This window comes from Cyphomyrmex costatus, unplaced genomic scaffold, assembly GCF_001594065.2.
Source record: "Cyphomyrmex costatus isolate MS0001 unplaced genomic scaffold, Ccosl1.0 scaffold159, whole genome shotgun sequence".
NCBI lineage: Eukaryota > Metazoa > Arthropoda > Insecta > Hymenoptera > Formicidae > Cyphomyrmex > Cyphomyrmex costatus.
Window position 1 is genome coordinate 233817 of NW_017275598.1, and position 20670 is coordinate 254486.

At 34.3% G+C, this 20670-nt stretch overlaps 2 protein-coding genes across 3 annotated transcripts in view; one reads left to right on the top strand and one right to left on the bottom strand.

Moving 5' to 3' along the window:
• The first annotated feature begins 1393 nt into the window (after positions 1 to 1393).
• On the top strand, positions 1394 to 9008 carry LOC108771474 (protein FAM76A). 2 transcript variants are annotated; one of them, XM_018536781.1, is made up of 8 exons: positions 1394 to 1448; positions 1596 to 1788; positions 6799 to 6863; positions 6954 to 7167; positions 7824 to 7960; positions 8138 to 8381; positions 8458 to 8695; positions 8856 to 9008. In XM_018536781.1, exons 2-7 carry the CDS (start codon positions 1684 to 1686, stop codon positions 8689 to 8691), a joined length of 999 nt encoding a protein of 332 aa, XP_018392283.1. In that variant the 5' UTR covers positions 1394 to 1448; positions 1596 to 1683; the 3' UTR covers positions 8692 to 8695; positions 8856 to 9008. The 2 variants fall into 2 exon arrangements, with proteins under 2 accessions (XP_018392283.1, XP_018392282.1); XM_018536780.1 differs by having other exon boundaries at positions 1400 to 1788.
• Positions 9009 to 14912: 5904 nt separating this feature from the next.
• The window catches only part of Blimp-1 (PR domain zinc finger protein 1), a 14993-nt gene continuing 9235 nt past the window's right edge, over positions 14913 to 20670 (bottom strand). The window contains exons 6-8 of the mRNA XM_018536771.1: positions 17547 to 19460; positions 15432 to 15773; positions 14913 to 15218 (exon numbers count right to left, since the gene is read on the bottom strand). Coding sequence (XP_018392273.1) covers positions 15058 to 15218; positions 15432 to 15773; positions 17547 to 19460 — 2417 coding nt within the window. The 3' untranslated portion in view covers positions 14913 to 15057. The remainder of the gene's footprint in view (positions 15219 to 15431; positions 15774 to 17546; positions 19461 to 20670) is intronic.

Sequence of the window (20670 nt, forward strand, 5' to 3'; positions counted from 1 at the left end):
TTTACGCTGTGTGTAACTACGCTGCTATTAATGTATTCTTTTAGATCATCCAATAGCAGCGAGCGCTCACGGATCCGCTCCGCAACAGTTAAAGGGGCATTTTCATGGGCGTCAATAGACGCTTTATATAGACCCTTTATAGGCCTTTATAGCTAGGCCTTTGCACGTAAAAAAGCGTTAAGGGAATTCTTAAGCAAAGCTCGAACTCTAACAAAATCGCTAAATGTCGCTGTTTTACAACACATCGACATATCTTTTATATACTACCATACTAATATCTCACGCAGACAGTGATACACGCAGTCGCATTATCTGTCAATTTTCGTATCGTAAATTCGTCGCAATAAAGGCTGAAGAAATAGCGTGTAGTTCTTAGAATTAGACTTAGACAAAGCCTGGCTGCGTTCCATTTCACGCATATGCGCGCATTCCCCTATAGTATACGTGACGCTCGCTATATAAAATGCGCGCATATGCCTGAAACGGAACGCAGCCAGGCTTTGTCTAAGTCTAATTCTAAGAACTCTACGCTGTTTCTTCATACAAACTACGTGTCTGTGAACTATTATTTCTTAAGTACAAATTGCGCAGCTTTTATATAAAACAAATGTTGTTACGACGTACAATGACGTGACAGCTCTGGAGCGCCATATTGGACTAAAAAATGGTAAAGAAGAACTCAATTTTGAAATTTTTTATCGTTTTCAACATACATTCTACCTCACAGACACGTATTAATGCGCATACTTTAATTCTGTAAAAGGATTTTCGAATCTGTAAATGACAAAAAAAGTATTTACGATACAAAAATTATACGATTTAGTCGGTAATACAGGAGGCTTTAGGATCCCCTTAACCGTAATTTTAGTAGTTTTCAACACGTATGTACAATCAGATAGAGCAATGCAAGTGAAATTCCGTAACCGTAATTTCAAAGTTAGTCGTAAAAATTTCGTCATGTTGGAATTTTACATTTAACGCCTTATAATGCCAACCAATAGGAAAGCTATCAGGTTAATTTATACACTATTTTAGCACTGGCGGTCGCAGTTTTTGTTTCTGATGTTTGGAAAGAATATAATTCGGATCAAACAATAAAAGGAAGGTTAAAGTTACGGTTAACACTTTTTTAAGTGCAAAAAAAAAGGCCTTATCTGATTTTGAGCGTTAACGCGTCAACTGACGCCCATGAAAAAGCACCTTTAAGTCCGCTGAATGCGCCCATTGTCACGTAAGAAAAAGCAGAGCTTTCATTGGATATCACTCGTTGTTCATCCTTCATCGCATCCAATCGCATTCGGTGTGCAGTAGGCATATGGTCGGTGAGCGGTGGCGCCCTCGAATGGCCACTTCCGCCGGTTACGGTCAGCCATAATGCTTGTCGCAGCGATCCCAAACAGTCGCAGATGGCTACGTGAATGTGTAACAACCGGTTCCGGCGCAGTATAGTTTAGTACTCGCAGTTAGAATAATCGCGCTGTACATTGCCACTGTCGATTTTTACATTTACTCGCATTTCCTTCGCGTTGTGTTGTGGGTGCAGTGCATTGTAACTGTTTTTCTCTTGTTTTCAATATCGCGTCTCCTCGTTGCAGCTGCCTCTCCCCGCTGTTCCGTTGTTCCGGTACACATATCTGCTCCACAACCGCGTCCTAATCCGATCGTGGGAAAGCCGCGCCGAAGATGAGTGCTAATGCTAACAACGTGCAGGCAGCGCTCTTCGCATGTTCCCGGTGTTTCTCCAGACATCCCTTCGAGGACCTTTCGCCTGGACAACAGTTGTGCAAGGTACGTATGTACACCGCGTGCTATATCTATTCTTTGCGAGCGTCTGACGAGCGTTCAGGAGGATTCCTTGGTCTCGAATCAACGCGATCTGCAGCATTGAGGAAATATTTTAGAAGGCTGCCTTTGTCAATTGAAATCACTGCTGAATGTAACGATTTAACACATGTTTTAATTAGGAGCGAAATTCTTTTTTCGATAACATTTTTCGTCCTGTTTGTAAAACGTAAATTTTGTGTAAATACGTTGTGTATGTATGTAACTGAGAAGAAATTTCAAATATGCTTCAGTATGTAACTGTATGTAACTGAGAAGAAATTTTAAGTATGATTCAGTAGGTTGTATCTTGTTCGAATACTAGTTTTTTGTCACGTTGTACTGTAAAACGTGATTATTTACGAAAAAGTAATTGTTTGAAATAGAAAATTTAATATAAATAAGTGAAAAGGCCATATTCAATTAAAGCGAGTCTTTATGCTTAAGTTTTGAATTTGGAGAGTCCATAAGGAGATTACGTCTGAATTAGTTTATGCCTAATATTTTGTACGGATTAACAATTTCCAATTCAAATAAACTGTGTATTATATTTGTCGGCTTTGAAACAGAATTTTTCGAATTTTTAAGATGATTTGTTTGCACTCATAGTGCCAATGGTTTTTGAATATTTTTGGATTCTGAAATTCTACTAGAAATTGGTAAATGTTCAATACAACGCCGCATACTCCAATTTTTCTGTAGTTTTGTTAATTTATAATTTTATGCATAAAATATATTCCGAAAAAGGAGAATTATCATTCAAATTTCGTTTTTTGTTATTTAATTTTAAAGTTTTTTTATGTCGGTAAGTTAGAAAATAATGATTTAATGATATTATACAACTGCAGGTGCTTATTAATATTGTCATTTATTCATTAAATATCAGCGAGAATGTCAGTTAATATTCAGTCATTATACTTCATATAAGGTTAGTTATAAATCAACATAGCCGCGTTTATAATGTGTACTTTAAAGAAATGTTAGATTTAACCTCAACTTACATACAAAAAAAGAGTTAAAAAGGCATAAATTTCGAATCCTAAATTTTTTACTATAATTTAAACTAAATAAGAAAATTTGTATTTTTTATTAAGTAAAAAAAACAGAAGATATGTAGATACATTCTGAATCCTGAACTAATTGTCTGCTACAATTTAAATTATGTAAGAATATTTTTACTTTTAAATAATTAAAACAGAAAATATGTATACTTTATTTTTAGGTATTTTATTTATTGATTAAATTGTCATTTTTCAGCACTTATTAGCATTGACAAACTTCTAATAGTATTTTTTACTGGCAAGGCTAGTGCGCACACATTAAAGTCGTTACATATTACTCTAATCTGATGTTAAAATGAGATATCTGAAATTGATAAAATGTCTATTGTGTATTTTATCAAATAACACAATAAAATATATCGAAGATTTTACGGTTTTACTCATTTTTTATTTTTATTAAACATATATTTCTATAAATAATGAAAAAGAAAAAGAGCTATGAGCCAGAAATTCGTTAAAATATACAATTGTTAGTAAATAAAAATTGTCATTTGGTTAAAATTACATATTTAATTGTGGGTGTGTTAAGTTAGCACTCCAATTATTGTATTCAGGAGTTCTGATTAGAGTTCCCACTTCCTTTTGACGAGACGAAGAGTTCCCTATAAGTTAATAACAAGAGTTTCGCTTAATAACATTTAAAAAAAAATTTTTTTTTAATTTTTTCTAACTTTTTATCGAATTTCGAAGTGTAATAGTTCTGAGCGGCTTAATAGCTTCAATTTGCGATTGCCTAGAGTTCCTGATATATAAAAAAAATTTTCGAATATTAAAAAAAAAATAAAAAATTTTTGAAAAATTAATTTTTAGATACAATAGTTCTAATGGTAATTCCTGCTTCTTTTTGATGATACGAAGAGTTCTCTATGATTTTTAATGACATATGTGTGACATTATTAATAATCATTTTTTAATAATTTTTTAAAAATGAGGTGCTAACTTTTTAACGAAATTCAAGGTCGCATAGTTCTGATCAGCTTAACAGGACTATTTTGTGAATACCTAGAGTTCTTGATACATAAAAAACATTTTTGAAGAATAATAAAATTTTAAAAAATTAGTAGAAATTTTTGAAAAATTTTTTGAGAGTACCGAGTAGTTCTGAGTAGCGTTTCTTATAGTTCTCGACGAGTCCTATCGAAAACTATTAGGTGCAAAAGCGATTGAACCAACAGTTTGCAAGGTACAGCGACATTTGTCAGAAGATCAATTTTTAGAGTATATCTCAGAAACCGTTGGTCCAATCGCTTTGAGCCCTGATACTTTTCGACAGAACTCGCCAAGTACTATCCAGTACATCGAACAGAACTACTCGGTACTCTCAAAAAATTTTTGACCTAAAATTTTTTTCCAAGTCCCACGTCGGAAAATTTTGAGAGTACCGAGTAGTTCTGTTCGGAGTTCTGGATAGTACTCGGAGAATTCTGTCGAAAAGTATCAGGGCTCAAAGCGATTGGACCAACGGTTTCTGAGATATACTCACTCTAAAAATTGTTGATCTTCTGACAAATGTCGCTGTATCTTGCAAACCGTTGGTTCAATCGCTCTTTTGCACCTAATAGTTTTCGATAGGACTCGTCGAGAACTATAAGAAACGCCACTCAGAACTACTCGGTACTCTCAAAAAATTTTTCAAAGATTTCTACTAATTTTTTAAAATTTTATTATTCTTCAAAAATGTTTTTTATGTATCAAGAACTCTAGGTATTCACAAAATAGTCCTGTTAAGCTGATCAGAACTATGCGACCTTGAATTTCGTTAAAAAGGTAGCATCCTATTTTTAAAAAATTATAAAAAAATGATTATTAAGCACATATGTCATTAAAAATCAAAGAGAACTCTCCGTATCGTCAAAAAGAAGCGGGAATTATCATCAGAATTATTGTATCTAAAAATTAACTTTCATAAATTTTTAATTTTTTTTTTAATATTCGAAAATTTTTTTTACATATCAGGAACTCTAGGCAATCGCAAATTGAAGCTATTAAGCCGCTCAGAACTATTCCACCTCGAAATTTGATAAAAAGTTAGCACCTCATTAAAAAAAATTTTTTTTTTAATGTTTATTAGCGGAACTCTTGTTATTAACTATAAGGAACTCTTCGTTTCGTCAAAAGGAAGTGGGTACTGTAATCAGTACTTCTGAGTACTATAGTTGGGGAGCTAACACACCTCAGATTAGTCTCTGTGAAGTTAGCACCTCAACTTTAAAAATCTGAAATTTTAATAACAGTACTGCTTGCACCCGCAATAGTTCTAGAGTTCCTGATAGGTTTCATCAATAGTACTGTTGATTTAGGCCAAAAATTTTAAAAAATAACAATATGCGGTGCTAACTTCGCGTGGCACCGCAAGATTTGAAAAAACCGATTTTTATGACGGAATCTCACAGTACTCGAAGAGTACTATAGTTCCTGATCGATTATAACAATAGTACCAGCCATTAAATATTTTTAAATAAATTTTTAAAAAAAGAGCTCGCACCTCAACTTTCAAAAAAATTATTCTTTTTGCGCCATTTTGTAGTACTCGAAGAGTACTACAGTTCCTGATCGGTTTTAGTGACACTACCCACCTTTTTAATATGTTTAAACAATTTTTCGATCCGCGCGCTGGCACCGCACGTCAAGAGTAAAGTACCCCTAAACGGCCAGTACTGGCCGACTTTTCGACTTTTTCCGACAGTACTACAATAGTTCCGAAGAAATATGCAGGTGTCGACCCGAGTACTCCTCGTTTAATATGGTTAAATAATTTTTTATGTTTTCCGCTGGTACCGCACGTCAAGAGTAAAGTGCCCCTAAAACGGCCAGTACTGGCCGACTTTTCGACTTTTTCCGACAATACTGCAATAGTTCCGAAAAAATATGCAGGTTTCGATGCGAGTACTGTTTAGAGGCATTATACTCTTGACGTGCGGTGCCAGCGGAAAAATTAAAAAATTATTTAAACGTATTAAACGAGGAGTACTCGGGTCGACACCTGCATATTTCTTCGGAACTATTGTAGTACTGTCGGAAAAAGTCGAAAAGTCGGCCAGTACTGACTGTTTGGAGGCACTTTACTCTTGATGTGCGGTGCCAGCGCGCGGATCGAAAAATTGTTTAAACATATTAAAAAGGTGGGTAGTGTCACTAAAACCGATCAGGAACTGTAGTACTCTTCGAGTACTACAAAATGGCGCAAAAAGAATAATTTTTTTGAAAGTTGAGGTGCGAGCTCTTTTTTTAAAAATTTATTTAAAAATATTTAATGGCTGGTACTATTGTTATAATCGATCAGGAACTATAGTACTCTTCGAGTACTGTGAGATTCCGTCATAAAAATCGGCTTTTTCAAATCTTGCGGTGCCACGCGAAGTTAGCACCGCATATTTTTATTTTTTAAAATTTTTGGCCTAAATCAACAGTACTATTGATGAAACCTATCAGGAACTCTAGAACTATTGCGGGTGCAAGCAGTACTGTTATTAAAATTTCAGATTTTTAAAGTTGAGGTGCTAACTTCACAGAGACACCTGAATAGTCGTGAACTTTAACGCTTAATATCTCGATTCACGGGACAACGCTTTTTGCGATAAATTTTTCCCTTTCATGCAAGAACGCATCGAATAAGTCTAATTTTATTGATGATGAGACACACACACACACACACACACACACACACACACATTAAAAAAATTAATATAATATCTGAATTTAAAACCGCTTAAAAAGTAAAGATAATAAAACAATAAAAGAAAGTTTTTACATAACTGATTTATTAGGAGAAACATGATGCTGGCATAAATAATTCACAGTTCACATGACATTGGTGAAAAACAATGATTCACGTACTGGGTTAAAGCAGAAATATTTGATAAATTAGCAATATTATATTCCTAGTAATTTTAAGAAAAAAATTGTTTACATATAGGAATGCAGAGGAGCCTTTCCTGTAGTAAAATGTACATACTGTAGATCAGAATTCCAGCAAACCATGTATGTATGACAACAAACCACTTTTGCTCTTATAAAAATTGTTAATAAAATGGAATAAATAGAATTGTATTGTTTTAATTGCTTCCACAGAAAGGGTAACACCAGTACCATATGTAAGAAATGCGAACAGAATGTAAAATCCTATGGAAAACCATCAGCTTGCGAGTACTGCAATACTATTGCTGCGTTTATCGGTAGCAAATGCCAACGGTGTACAAATTCGGAAAAACGCTATGGACCGCCGGTTACATGCGAGCAATGCAAGCAGAAGTGTGCCTTTGATAGACTGGATGAAGATAAGAAGGTAACGCAAATACAGTTTGCTGCAAAGACAGTATATTCCTAATTTTAAATATTCGAAAGAGAGATCATTTCTATATTATACAGCTATATATATAAAAACTAGATTTTGTATTGAATTATCTCTTTCTTCCATGTTGTTTTTCTTTTTCTTTTTGCTTATATATGTTGAAACAACACGCTCTTACTTTTCTGAAAATACATGTGAATACATTTCCTAAATCATGCATACTATAAATTATTGTAATGTGATAACGTTCTTATTCCTATTCTTTAGATTTTAGAGTTTAATGCTTAAAGTATTCTTTAAACAATGAATATGTTCTGTGAAAAGATTATGTATAAGACAAAATATGCGATAAATTTTTAGTGAGAGTAATATTAAAATATATTTGTTCAGATTATAAATGCAAAATTTTGCGATCCTTTTTTATTTTGAATAATCGATAGTAAATGTGTATTCTGATTTGATACGATATGTATATTTTCCGAGTTCATATATTTGACTTCCTGTCACGACTTCTTTTCTTTTTTTAGAGAGCGAATAAACATCAAGTATAATTTCTACAACTAAGACCTTACTCTCTTGTTGGTACATGGTAATGAATCTACTCTATCGCAATGTTACTTAATCGGTTACGGTGATGTTTTGGTTTTTAGGTAGATGGCAAGTTATTATGTTGGCTGTGTACACTGTCGTATAAACGAGCGTTGGCGAGGACAAAGCAAACAAATGCAGAAAGAAAAGCGCATATGAAATTGGCGCAACAGCGGGCCGCGAAGCACAAAGAACAAAAGTAATTATCCAAATTTGTAATATCATAAGATAACTTGTGCTCGGTAGCTTTAATATTATGTATACACCATAATTTCTTGAAACATGTTTTATAGGAGATGCAATATTTCGATAGACACACGTACATTTTAAATTGTATTCGAATTTCTCAATTACATGTATCATATTTTTCTTGTAGATTGAAGGGCCACAATAAAAGACCACACAGAGTCGATGTGACAAAGCTGCCACCACAATCAGAAGGTGGAGATACAAATGGTCCCATTCCTGCGAAAGCGGCGCGGATGGCTGGTGTGCACGACCCTCACGATCCAAACAGTTCGGATCACGTGGTAGCAGTTACACAACTCAAAGAGAAGATAGCGAATCTTCAAAAGCAAATCAGCATAAAAGAGAGCCAATTATTAGCAAAAGATAGACAAGTGAGTAGATTTTTCGGAAGTTTTTTAGAAATATTATAATAAAACAGACACATACATGCTGACATTTTGATTACAGATCACTGAACTCAAGGCTAAAAACTTTACATCCGAGACGGAACTTCGTAATAAGATGAAAGCATCGGAGAAAGAGTATGAGACAAAAATTTCTAATATGCAGCACAAGATATCTAGTTTATTGAAAGAAGTAGCATCATTATCAAAAACGTCCAAGCGAGGTGATAGGGTGGCTGCTACTAAGACAGAAGCTGGGACCAACAGTGGGAGTGGAACAGACAGTCCCGTACCTTGATAAAGTAGGTATACTTGATTTCTCCATCGTGGTATTCAGGATGTTCGCATCTTAAAAATGTACTAAACAAAATCGCGATAGCAATATACAGAATATATAAATGAAATTTCGTCATCTCATATCGTTTATAAATGAAAAGTTCCTTTTTTCCGTATTGTTTCCAGAGAATTGATTAGCTGTGACAACATACTCAAATGATTGTACCCGTGTAAATCATGTGATTATGCATCTATGCATATAGTTAATTGTTTTCATTATCAAGGCAAAATTGTATTATTTTTCTAATTACTATAGGAATGTATATTATTCTCTCAACATACAAGAAAGATTGACTAACATCTCCATTTAGGGGAGATCGATTATGCGAATGTAAAATTTATACATGACAATTTAAAGATACACTGTTAAAAATATGAAATTTAATATACTTATAAATTAAAAGTTGAATTAAAAAAATTTTGTAATATATATATTACAATAAATTTAATGTATTTGTAACTGAAAAGTACAAATATATGTATCAAGTTTAATATACTTTTCTTAAAATTTTATGAAATGTATTGTACTTTCCATAAAGTTTTGTGTATTGTATGAAATTCAATGTACACATTCATTACGTTTAAGACTAATGCACAATTTAGATTTCATTTAAATAATTTTATTACTTTTCAATTGCCTCATAACTACAAGCTTTCTCTCTACATATATTACTTCAATTTATAATGAACTTTTTAACAGTGTAGCTTCCTTCCCTTTTACTTTTCGGCGACTACCAGTTTTATACGATTTATTTGCCGAAGGTATCAATTTTTGACGACGAAAGACTAGCGAAATTTAAGTAACATAAATTAAATTTTTCTTTTTGTCATGAAGTAATGTATAAATTCATTGTGGAAACTTTGAGGCAAACTCGAATTGATTGTAGATGCATGTGTAAACAATAAGTAACAGCAATGCTGTGGCATTTTATTATTTATGATGATATTGTAAATGACATTGAATCAGGATCAATGACCGACCTTGTAGATCAATTTACAATAAAAGCTGAAAAATTTATTGTTCTATAGTTTTATATATTGATATGTTTAGTTTATGTCCATATCCTTGTCAATCTTTTCCCCTTGTGTATGATCGATATTAAACATGACTTCTGTGTCATTATAAGCATCGTTACAATGATGATATCGGATTTTATTGTATATAACGAGATATGTAGGTATGGAAGTGATATGTGCATATAAATATCCAACAGCCATATATTTATTCTTTATTTTAAGAAACAAATGCTAATTGAGCATTACCTATTCAATAATTATAATGATAATAAATGCGTAACAATTTCACTATATATATATATATATATTTATATATGTATACGAAGTGTAAGGATAATTAACATTTAATTTATAGTCGTTTAAATACGTACGAGCGCGTGCACGCGTACGTGCGCGTGTGCGTGCACAGTACAGTTGGATCGTTATCGTTTAATTATTACGAGATGATAAGAACTAAATATTGCTTATTTGTTTTCGAGGCGATTAATCGCTCTCGCTTGTCGCTCCCTCGTTATTTCACTACTTTCAGCGTATGTATTTACATGGTCTTCACCGTTTGCCTTTTTACTCGCTGTGCCGTGTGCTACTCCCTTTTTTCTCATTCTCAACGTCTCATTATTAGCTTTTCAAAATCCTAAGTGCCTAGATTTCTCCTCTAGCTCCGTTTTTTATAGTAATATAAATAACTTCGTTATTCATAATAGTGTTCTCAAAATATAGGCAAGGTGGGGAATCGAGACAATGTACAGAATGACATTCGATCGTGAAGAACGTCACCAGGAACCGCGACTGATATCACCAAAGGAATTTTTATTATTGCTTGCAATGTGATATTGTATAACGAGAATAAAAATCCGAATAAAAATGTTTCCTAGATCGCTTCTATATCGCTTCTCATCTTTTATGCTTCCAGTGTCATTCTATAAAATGAACGCCTCACAGATTGACACTGAGAACACCCGCACAAATCTCTCATAGAACATTCGAGGAGTTCCTGGAGTTGTAATCTCTAGTATCTCTACTAGTGCTATAACATAGGTTACATTGTACAGACTTTTTCATTACTCGACATTCCGTAGAATTCCCACGAATCGTCCACGTTGCCTGATTATTAAAAAGATATCAGCAAATCAGTATAAAGGCCTTGTGAATCTATAATACAATACATCATTTGCGAGTCCACTTTGAACGCTCATTAAACTTATTACGGTATAATTGCCGGGATAATCGAGGAAGGATTCTTCGCTCAATAATGCCCGGCAGGCAGGTAGTGAATAATATGAGGGTAATAGGTATAATAATTTTCGGAGTGGAGAAACGAGGATCATCAGTTTCGTAAAGATCTCGCACGCGAGCACCGCGGTTTCGGCATAAGGGTGAATGATGAATATGGTGATCGCGTATTCCTGCTACGTCCTGAAAGGATTCAGTTAAAAAAATGGATTTCTTTGGATTCAAAATTGTTTAGCGTCGCAACGTTGGACGCAAGGGAGAGATTTTTGCGGAACCGAAGCCTCGGAGGATCTTGCGAAGAAAACCGAAATTTAGAATGATAATGTAACACACTCCTGCATCCTTGAAAATCGCACACTCTCGCTCTCGCACACTCTCTTTCACTCTTTTTTCCCCTTTCTCTCTCGCTTCGCACGGAATCGTATCGCGATGCACGTTACTCTTTAAAATCTCACAAACGCTCGATAGCCATGTGTATATCAGTCTGCGATACGTCCTTTAGATTAATATCTTTACAGAATGACGACTCGAAGGTTCTCGATCTTGTTTAAAAATTCGTATCGTCTGTTAAAAAAAAGTCTCTCGTCCCCGTACTTTCCGATGACGAAACCCTGGAGTCGTCCCTCAGTAAAAAGTGAATTGTTTCGCATCACGTACGGTAAGCTGCGCTTAGAATTAACTCGTTCGACCTAGCTTAGCATTAATGGAAGTTATGAATTCGCCGAATAAATTAATGGAAGCTACAAGAAAGAAGAATAGTATTTTCGACGATTTGTTAATTCTAACTTTTACTTTCTGTGCTATGTATAGGAAGCACAATGTGATCGAAGAATCGATTCGCGCACGTAATATTTGATAATCATTGCTGCGAAGATTTTATTCGACTTTGAAATACATATTTTTCTTAAGAAAAATTCGTAATTGCACTAGTATTTTTTTCAAGACATTTTGACTAGATTTTCTATCATAATTTCTGATTTATACAGACGATTGTCCTCTCCACTTTTAAATTTTGATCATTTAAAGCTATGGATATCTTCATCGAAATGTACAATGAAAAGAATTGTCTTTGCGATCAAAACTTATAATTTATACAAAATATGTTTTTGTTTAAATTAATGGGCGTTAAAGAAAAGTTCAGCATAGCTGAAATAAATAGAAACATGCTCAAACATGGATGCTAATAAAGACAGTAACAATAAGTATGTATATAGTATATAATATTAATGGAGGATCGAAATAATATGCAAATAAACGCGATCAAAAATTTCAGTGCACGATTCACATGTACTATTACTTTTATCGCGATTAAAATCCGAGAAAAGCGAAATCTCGTTATCGTAATTACACTATAATCTACTATACAAAATTCTCGACGTAAAATTTTGATAAATATTAACGATCTCATTACCGTAAATCTAGAATTTTTTGCTTAAGAATGCTAAAACAAAAGGACACTTTCAAAGTGCTAACAAAGTTGTGTGCCGCTCGTGTTTTGAACATTCTTATACGAGTATAATAGAAGCGCACGCCGACAGTTTCAACGTATTTTTATACACGCGTCAATAAATTAATATTATTAATGAAATCTCTAATAAAATTTATTTCGCAAAAGTTAACATAAAGCGCAGTCTACCGTCCGCCAACCAATGACGACGATATGCACGCATGTATGTGCGTATACACGCAAGTACATATACGCATATACATGTGTACACACGGATGTATATACACATATATAGGTATATATATTTATATGTATAAAGGTATTCATAAATTAGAGCTCCTTATATTACTTTTTTTTTAAATTATCGAATAAGTAATAATAATAATATTAATATATATATGTACAGGTACAGGTCTCGTATAGTTGCAGTCGTGTCGTCACTAGTTGTTCGAGTCTTTCTTGTTGCTCCTTGTTATTTAGCGTTCACTATTATGCGAACGTTAATTATGACGGGTGCCGACAAAATCCGCCATTTTACATACCAGCCTAAAATTTTAGGTCGGTCGTAAAAAGCACGTCGAAGACCGCACGAAATTTCGTTTTAAGAATTATACCTGCAATGCATTTAAAGTTAGTTTTTGCAATGTAATTAACGCCATGATCATTGCGATCTTCTAAAAGTATTCTTACACAGTTATACAAAAATAAATCTTTGTTGAGGAATCTGAATAAATAAAGCGTCTTTTCCATGGATTTTTGTTCGCTGAAAACAAATACAATTACACAGAATTGGCTTAATACAAGTTTTTGAGAAAATTAAGATTAAATGTGCCAAAATTGATAATTTTGGCTATATTTATTATCGATACTTTTTTGCGAACAAAGTTTTTTTTTTCAACTTCGATTGCGCCACTTTAAAGTGCTATCTTTTACTTATGTATGAAGTAAATTTATATTTTTATCACGGTACAATTACTATAATTCGTACTGTCAGAGATTCCAACTGACGTAATTACATTTCCAAATATTTTTACTGGACAGGAACGTAGTCACGCATTTTGGCACTCTTAACTATCCCATGAAATTGTTTATTACCATTATAATTCATGTACTTACATTTTACACATTTATAAATAGTAATAATCACATTATCTATTTAACTTAATCATTTATAATATATTAATTATGCATATGAAGAAAATCATACTGTAATAATTATAAATTTATTTTATAGATAAAAGATAAAGCTTTAAAGTGGCGTAAATAAAATTGAAAAAAAATTTATTTTGGCCGCAAAAAATGTGGTAAACATAGCAAAAATTACCAATTTTGACGCATTTAATTTCAATTTTCTCGGAAACCTGACGTATTTTAAGCTAATTTATCGGAAAATACTTCAAGTCCCACAAAAGTGTTAAAACCATGTTATTTGAAATTAATCTTTCTTGCACTTTCAACTCTTAATTTTTGCAAAATTGAAATAATTTTTTTTAATAACTTCCAATATTAAATTTCTGCATCATATGTGTTGTTGAATGGATTAAAAAGCAGTAATATATTTTTTGCACATACAGGTATTTTTGTGAAATGTAAAAAAAATTTTGATGTAAAGAATGTAAAAAAATTACTTTTTAAGCTTCAACTGGAAGCCTTTTATGTAAATTAATTTGAGTTATTGGAAATTCATTGTATCATTATGGTGTGTCTTCGACGTGCAATTCCAAAATGCATCGTGGAAGAGTAATCGAGAAACCCGATTTTGGTATCGTTGCGACCATTCTTTCTATTTCTCCTGAAATGACAGTATTACGATCTTATCAAGCGATTAAACTTAATTATTTCGAACACCATTCTCCCTTTCGTTGATAACGCTACGATAGAAAAAATATAGAAACGAGTATTTACAAGGATAATTTACAAGGAAGGAACTTTATGCGCGTTTCTAGACAGAACTTCGTCAGCTTTCCTACAAAAAAAATCCATCTTCCTTTTTTTCATATCGTCTTCGATATTAAAGCAACAAAGTTTAAAGTGTCCGCTAAAAAATTAGGCGGTTGTTGATCAATCGATTAAACTTCTATTGTGCAATTAACGATGATCAATCATTTTATGGATTGATTACAATCTTCTTCCGCATTCTCTTATTATTTTGAGAAATTATTCATAAATCGTCTAAAATTTTGATGAAATATGGCCGTAGAAAAATTAATTAAATTAAATGATTAAAATCTAGAATATTTTCTTTATTTCTAATATCATTCAAGTTTAACTTTCGAAGTTATTCTAACAATTCGAAATTATAATAATTAATAATAATGAATGTAATAAAAACAAAATTAATAGAAAATATTAATAGAAACCTATAAAAATTATTTTATCATAAAAATCATTTTAAAAATCAACCAAAATATTTCATCGAAATTAAAAAGACTTTACGAAGATTTCCCATGAAACACTATTGCGAAAGCTCTGTTTTTTACTGCCATTCCAGAGAAAGAAAGCTCCCATGTTCATTCTCTTTTTTGCCGCGAGCAATTCTCTTACGTTTCCACAATTGTATTTTGCGTTCGAGCAGAAGGGGGCTCATACCCCACCATGTGACTTATGTATTTATGTAACATTGTAATGTACTTATGTACACTCAATAATGTGCGGCTGGGACGTTTCTATGACGCTTGGTCGACCCACAGAATTTTCCAGGTTGTGGAGGGACGTGGAGTGTGGACCATGTGTCGATCCATGCCTATCGTAATTATCAATGTGCTCCAACTCACATTCCTTGGGCATATTTCCTGCAAGAATCCAGTGTTATCCTTATCTTCTTATCTAATGCCAAGCATATTCTGCTTTGAAATAATTGGGCAATTTTTTCTGAGATTTTAAATATATTGACTAGTTGATTGATGTTTTAATGGATTTTCTTCACGATTATCTTAACAATGTGCATCAATCAAATATAAGCAATTTCTTTTTTTATTGTACTCTTGTTGAGAGTTCATACTTACCAACATTCATATCAGGGCCATACTCGTAATACGTCGGCGAACCCACAGCTGCGGCGAGCGCGAGCTCGTCCTCGATGTTATTTGGTCTGCAGCTCGTTGTCTTCCAGTGGGTCCTGAGGCCGCTTGCACTAATGTATTTTTTATCGCAACCTTGGCAGGTGTAGGGTCGTTCATTTGTGTGTAACCTCTTGTGCAGTTTCAAGTGAACGAATTGGGTAAACTTGGCAGGGCAAAGGTCGCAGGCATACGGCTTTTGACCGGAGTGCAGTCTAAGGTGGGTCTTTAGGTTTGAAGTCGAGCTGAACCTCTTTTTGCATATCTCGCATTGATGCGGCTTTTCACCTGAGGAAAGTCATATTTGATAAAAATATACAAATATGTTATTATCTAAAATATCTGGCAGTGGATAATAATTTATATCTTGCTCAAATTTTTGGTAACTTTTATCTGTCATGAGACAATTGTTATCTTCTTCGTATTTAAGAAATGTTACATTCAGATATAAAAAAGAATCGAGAATCTTTATTATGTACCTATATATAATATATAAATTAGTTATCCAATTATAACGTTATATGATGTTACATACGATTTGCAACATAATATCTTTGTTATATTTTGTCTATGCAGGATAATGGAAAGTAATTATTAAAAAAAAAGTTTAAAGCATGATATAGATTTTCCACTGAAATCTTCAATGAATAAATTAAGCATTACAAAAGGTGAACATTTTATAAAATACATTAATAACATGTTGAAAAGATAGATATTATTTTGATTATTACTTTTTTTTTCTTGTTAATTTTCGGCGAATTAACGTGTGTTCAACCTATTCAGTTAAGATTATATGACACGAAGTTATCAGAACAGACTACTACAGTATACCACAAAATCGAATTTCCTCTTTTTCAACATTATTTTACATTGACAACGGGCTTAAACTTTTCAATTTTCACAACGGCTTAAGCCTTCCTACTTAATCAATACTCTCGTAAACAGCGCGGAAAAACCGCGATATGCGGAACGTCTGGAATTAAACCCGGAACGGAAAATCACGAATCGAGCCGGTCAAGTCAAGCGTGCTACGCACGCAGCTACTCGACGCCCCCTTTTGATTACTTCCAGGGAGAGAATACTTGTTTCTACTTGTTTCTATCTGTTTAACGCCATCTACAAGTTTATCTGTATCACGAACTTCTAAATCATCCATCCATATTGTCGATACGCATTGATTTTAATTGATACGAACCAATTTAATTAATACGGCAGTAGAAGCAGAGAGAAAAACTTGGTTTTTGAAAAAGGCCAAGGTGTCCACTCAGGTTTCTCTCTGGTAGAAGTTAGAGATGATCAGTATAACACAGACATAGAGTGAAATAGATTCTAAATTTTTAGAATTATTTCATTCTATTTCTGTATCATACTGATCATCTCTAATTTGAATTTCTACTGCCCGATCTGTATCAATTGATATCAACAGAGGGAAACCTGATGATGTACATCCCTGCTTTTTTGTGTATCAAACCTCATAGTAATGTTCACGTTTCTGCGAATCTCTTCTATACTATATGTTGGGCAAAGATGAACAATCAACTGATTATAACCCACGTAATAGTATAGAAATTAGAACTATAAAAACATGGACATTATCCTATGAATTTGATACACGAAAAATGCCAGGATGTCCACTCTCAAGTTTCTCTCTGATATCAGTATTAATGCAAATCGACAATATGAATGACTTAGAAGTTCATGATTTCCTGTAGCTAAACTTGTAGATGACGTCAAATGGATGAAAACAAGTTTTCTCCTCCTGGTTAAGCTCATTTTACAATGTGCTTTTTGTTTCCTGTTTCTTGCTTTTCGCTATTTTTCACATGTCTGTTTACTTCTTATCTTGTTCTTCGTTTTCTATCGCCCGAGACAAAAATTAAGATAGGAAAAAACAAGAAATATGTAGCAAGAAATGTAATTGTCAATAAAATGGTTGCAAAGAGGAAAGGAAGCAAAAGGTATAAAAAGCAAGAAAAGTAGGAAACAAAGAGCACATTGACTTACTTTGACAATCACATCGAGATTTATATCAATTAATAGTTAATACTCGTATTAGCTTACCGGTATGAACGAGATGATGCTTCTGGAGATGCGCGAGTTGCGTGAAGCTTTTGGTACAAACATTGCATTTGAAGGGTCTTTCGCCAGAATGCGTCCTCAAGTGTACCTTGAGATTTGATAGCTGACCAAAGGTTTTGCAACAGACGTTGCACTCGTAATGCATTTTGCCGTCTTTTTTCTTGAGCGGATAAGGCAGCGATCTATAACCCCTCGAGCCCTGAGAATTGGGGCTGAGGGAGCCGCTCTGGGAACAACCATGATCGTCCGGTGATAAAGAGCTTGCCGGTGAGTATCTGTTGAGTGATGACGAGGAGTTTGGATGAATGGTAAGACCTGGGTGATGACCGAGGTGAAGATTGTGTGTGCCGGTGATCAACGCTTGGTTGCCATCAATTTGCATAGTTGAGGAGGTGGGCAATTGATGACCGCCGCTGCTGGTGGCTTCTAACCGTCTGCCATCCGTCGTCCTCTCGTAAACGACATTGCCGCTCGGCGTGGGCGAATAAGCGGTGCAGTTGATAGACAACGACGAGCCCATGTTGTGATGCAACGAACTATTCTGGTGGCCGTACAGACTACCGTACGGACTGTAGGATGAGGGCGATTGAATAGGCGAAATCGGCGAGATGCTCTGATTGCTGCTGGTGCTGCTACTGCTACTGCCGGCGGAGTTCGGGTAAACCGGACTGGCGGACTCGATCTGACAGCCAGCGGCGGTCCCGGAGCTGCCCGAATAAAGGATCGTTGTTGGAGTAGATACACCATTCTGACTTGACGATGGCGACGGCGATTTGGTCTTCCGCTTGAGCGGACAACCGTTTGCCGTTGTGGATGCCGAATGCGGGCTGGTAGACGTTAGCATCGCGCTAGACGAGAGCACGCTCGTGCTGGAATGTATGCCGCCGCCGGTGTTGCTAGACGAGTGCAAACTTCCCGGATGCGGCGGTAAGCTGCCGTTGTTTCCAGCAGTGCTCGAATGCAGCCCTCCTCCTGTGCTGGAGTGCAGATTACCGGTGGGACTCTGCATGCTAGATAGCGCACCACCGTTGCCGCTGGTCGAATTCACACACGAGTCCGTTTGTAGGGGCAGATTCGAACTAGAATCCGGGCTGCAGGGTAAAATGTTTCCATAACGATGAGACTTCTTGTAAGAATATGCCATCTCGGTGGGACTGGAGGGAGGTGGCGTCACTGAGTCTACATGAGTTTGATGATGCAGTTGATGATGCTGATGGTGTTGTTGCGAGCCGCTATTATGATGATGATTGTGGCTATTGTTGTTGTTGTCTGTGCTGTTACGTAGCAGAATGTTCTCCAGAATGGAACTACTGGGATTGGCTATATAGGTGGATCTGCCAGACATTGGCAGATTACCACCTTTGACTTCCGGCTCGTAAAAGGGTTTCATGTTCTTCTCGGATATCTCATCTTCGGTCACAGTCGATAGAACCGTGCTTTTCTGCAGAATGATTGGTGATACCGGCTTTTGGAGTTCTGGAGTGACTGCTCGGCTAGACAACTCCTGGTCCTTATCCTTCGTAGGGCCGTCAGTTATACCCTTCGTCGCCTGGAAGTTACCGTAGGTCTTGGAAATTTTGATCTTAACTTTCCTATATTCGTTCTTCGCCACGGTGTTGTCCTGCTTCAGAATCTCATCGTTGCACACTGACGATTTGGCATTTTTACTGAAATCCAACACGTAGTTGTTCTCACTATCGGACTCACTGCTTTCCTCAGGTGGTGTCAAAATCTCGTCATGATAGCCATTTGAATGGTAACCCTCATCTGACCTCACGGAACCATCTGTTGGTGTCATCTGACGCCTCTCGTAGATTGACGGATCTTTCAGAGGCGATATCACATCGACAGCGGGCGAAATTTCCGTTGGTAGCGTTGATTGTTGTACTTGTTGTCCTGAAAATAATTGATAATGAATATATTGTATAATAATGTCCTTTCAATAATAAATATTGCAATTAATATTTAAGGAAATATTAGAAAGCATCATTGATCTGTAAAAATTTAAATTGAAAATTTATACTCTATGTACAAAAATAAATATTATATGCATATAAAATATTTAAAGAAAAAGGTCAATATTTATATTTAATAAATCAATTTTATAATTTAAATAAAATTTCTATCTACTTTTATATAATATAACTACTACTTATTGAAATAATTTTTTATTCAAGTCTCTAGATCACTGCTAAATTTATTGTATTATTTCCAAATATAATATAAAAATGTAATTTTTTCATAATTTTTTCGTTTTGGTAAAACGGTATGTGTAATACATATCTTTAAATAAATTTAAATACAATCCATGCGGCATAAAAAGATTATAATTTAGGTATATAAGCGAGAAAAATATTGCCTTTTATTTATTATTATTTCAATAAATTTTACTATTATGTTTTATTATGACTCGTACCTATTATGAATTCGTCGAAACTATAATAAATGATGTCTTTATATTATGAACTTTCCCTTCTATATTCAATTTTATTTTAAATATGAAAACAAATAATAAGAAATGAGAAAATAGACAGGAGTTTATTTTACGAGCTTTTAATTCACAACAAAGATGCGTTCACAGAATGGGATTTTATTATACAACATTCGATTGCACTGAATAGATTTTTAAAAAGATAAAGGACAGCTTTCGTGTGTATCTGTTATTTTACTTACTTGCTTGTCCGTGCCAATTATGCTTACGGAGTGCTAGCGTAGGATTTTATGTATAAGATTCTATTCAAGATTCATAGTCCAATACATGGTTTTGGATTTATTAAAATTTTGCTGTAACTACTATATTCTACAGAATGCCTTAAAATCCGCGATTTAAAATATTACAACAAAAGAGTTCTCAAAAAATTAAATAAAAAGTTATTTGTAAACACAATAAATTGTTATTTTAAATATAATTAAGCGTTAAGTTATTTTTTCAGATAATTAGAATTTAAATATGATTAATTACAAACTACGTTTAGATAGTCACCTGTGAGTAAACTGAAGGCGTGCTCATCATATATACTAAATTTTCTAAAAACTTTCTTGCTAGATTTTAAGTTACAAATTGTGGGACACTCTATATATGTATATTACATATATATATATATAT

Excerpts from the sequence above, each read along its gene's own strand:
- LOC108771474 (XM_018536781.1), top strand. The coding sequence starts at position 1,684 with ATGAGTGCTAATGCTAACAACGTGCAGGCAGCGCTCTTCGCATGTTCC. Across the intron at positions 6,864-6,953 it reads TCAGAATTCCAGCAAACCAT|AAAGGGTAACACCAGTACCA; the intron begins GTATGTATGACA and ends TTGCTTCCACAG. Across the intron at positions 7,168-7,823 it reads GACTGGATGAAGATAAGAAG|GTAGATGGCAAGTTATTATG; the intron begins GTAACGCAAATA and ends TTTGGTTTTTAG.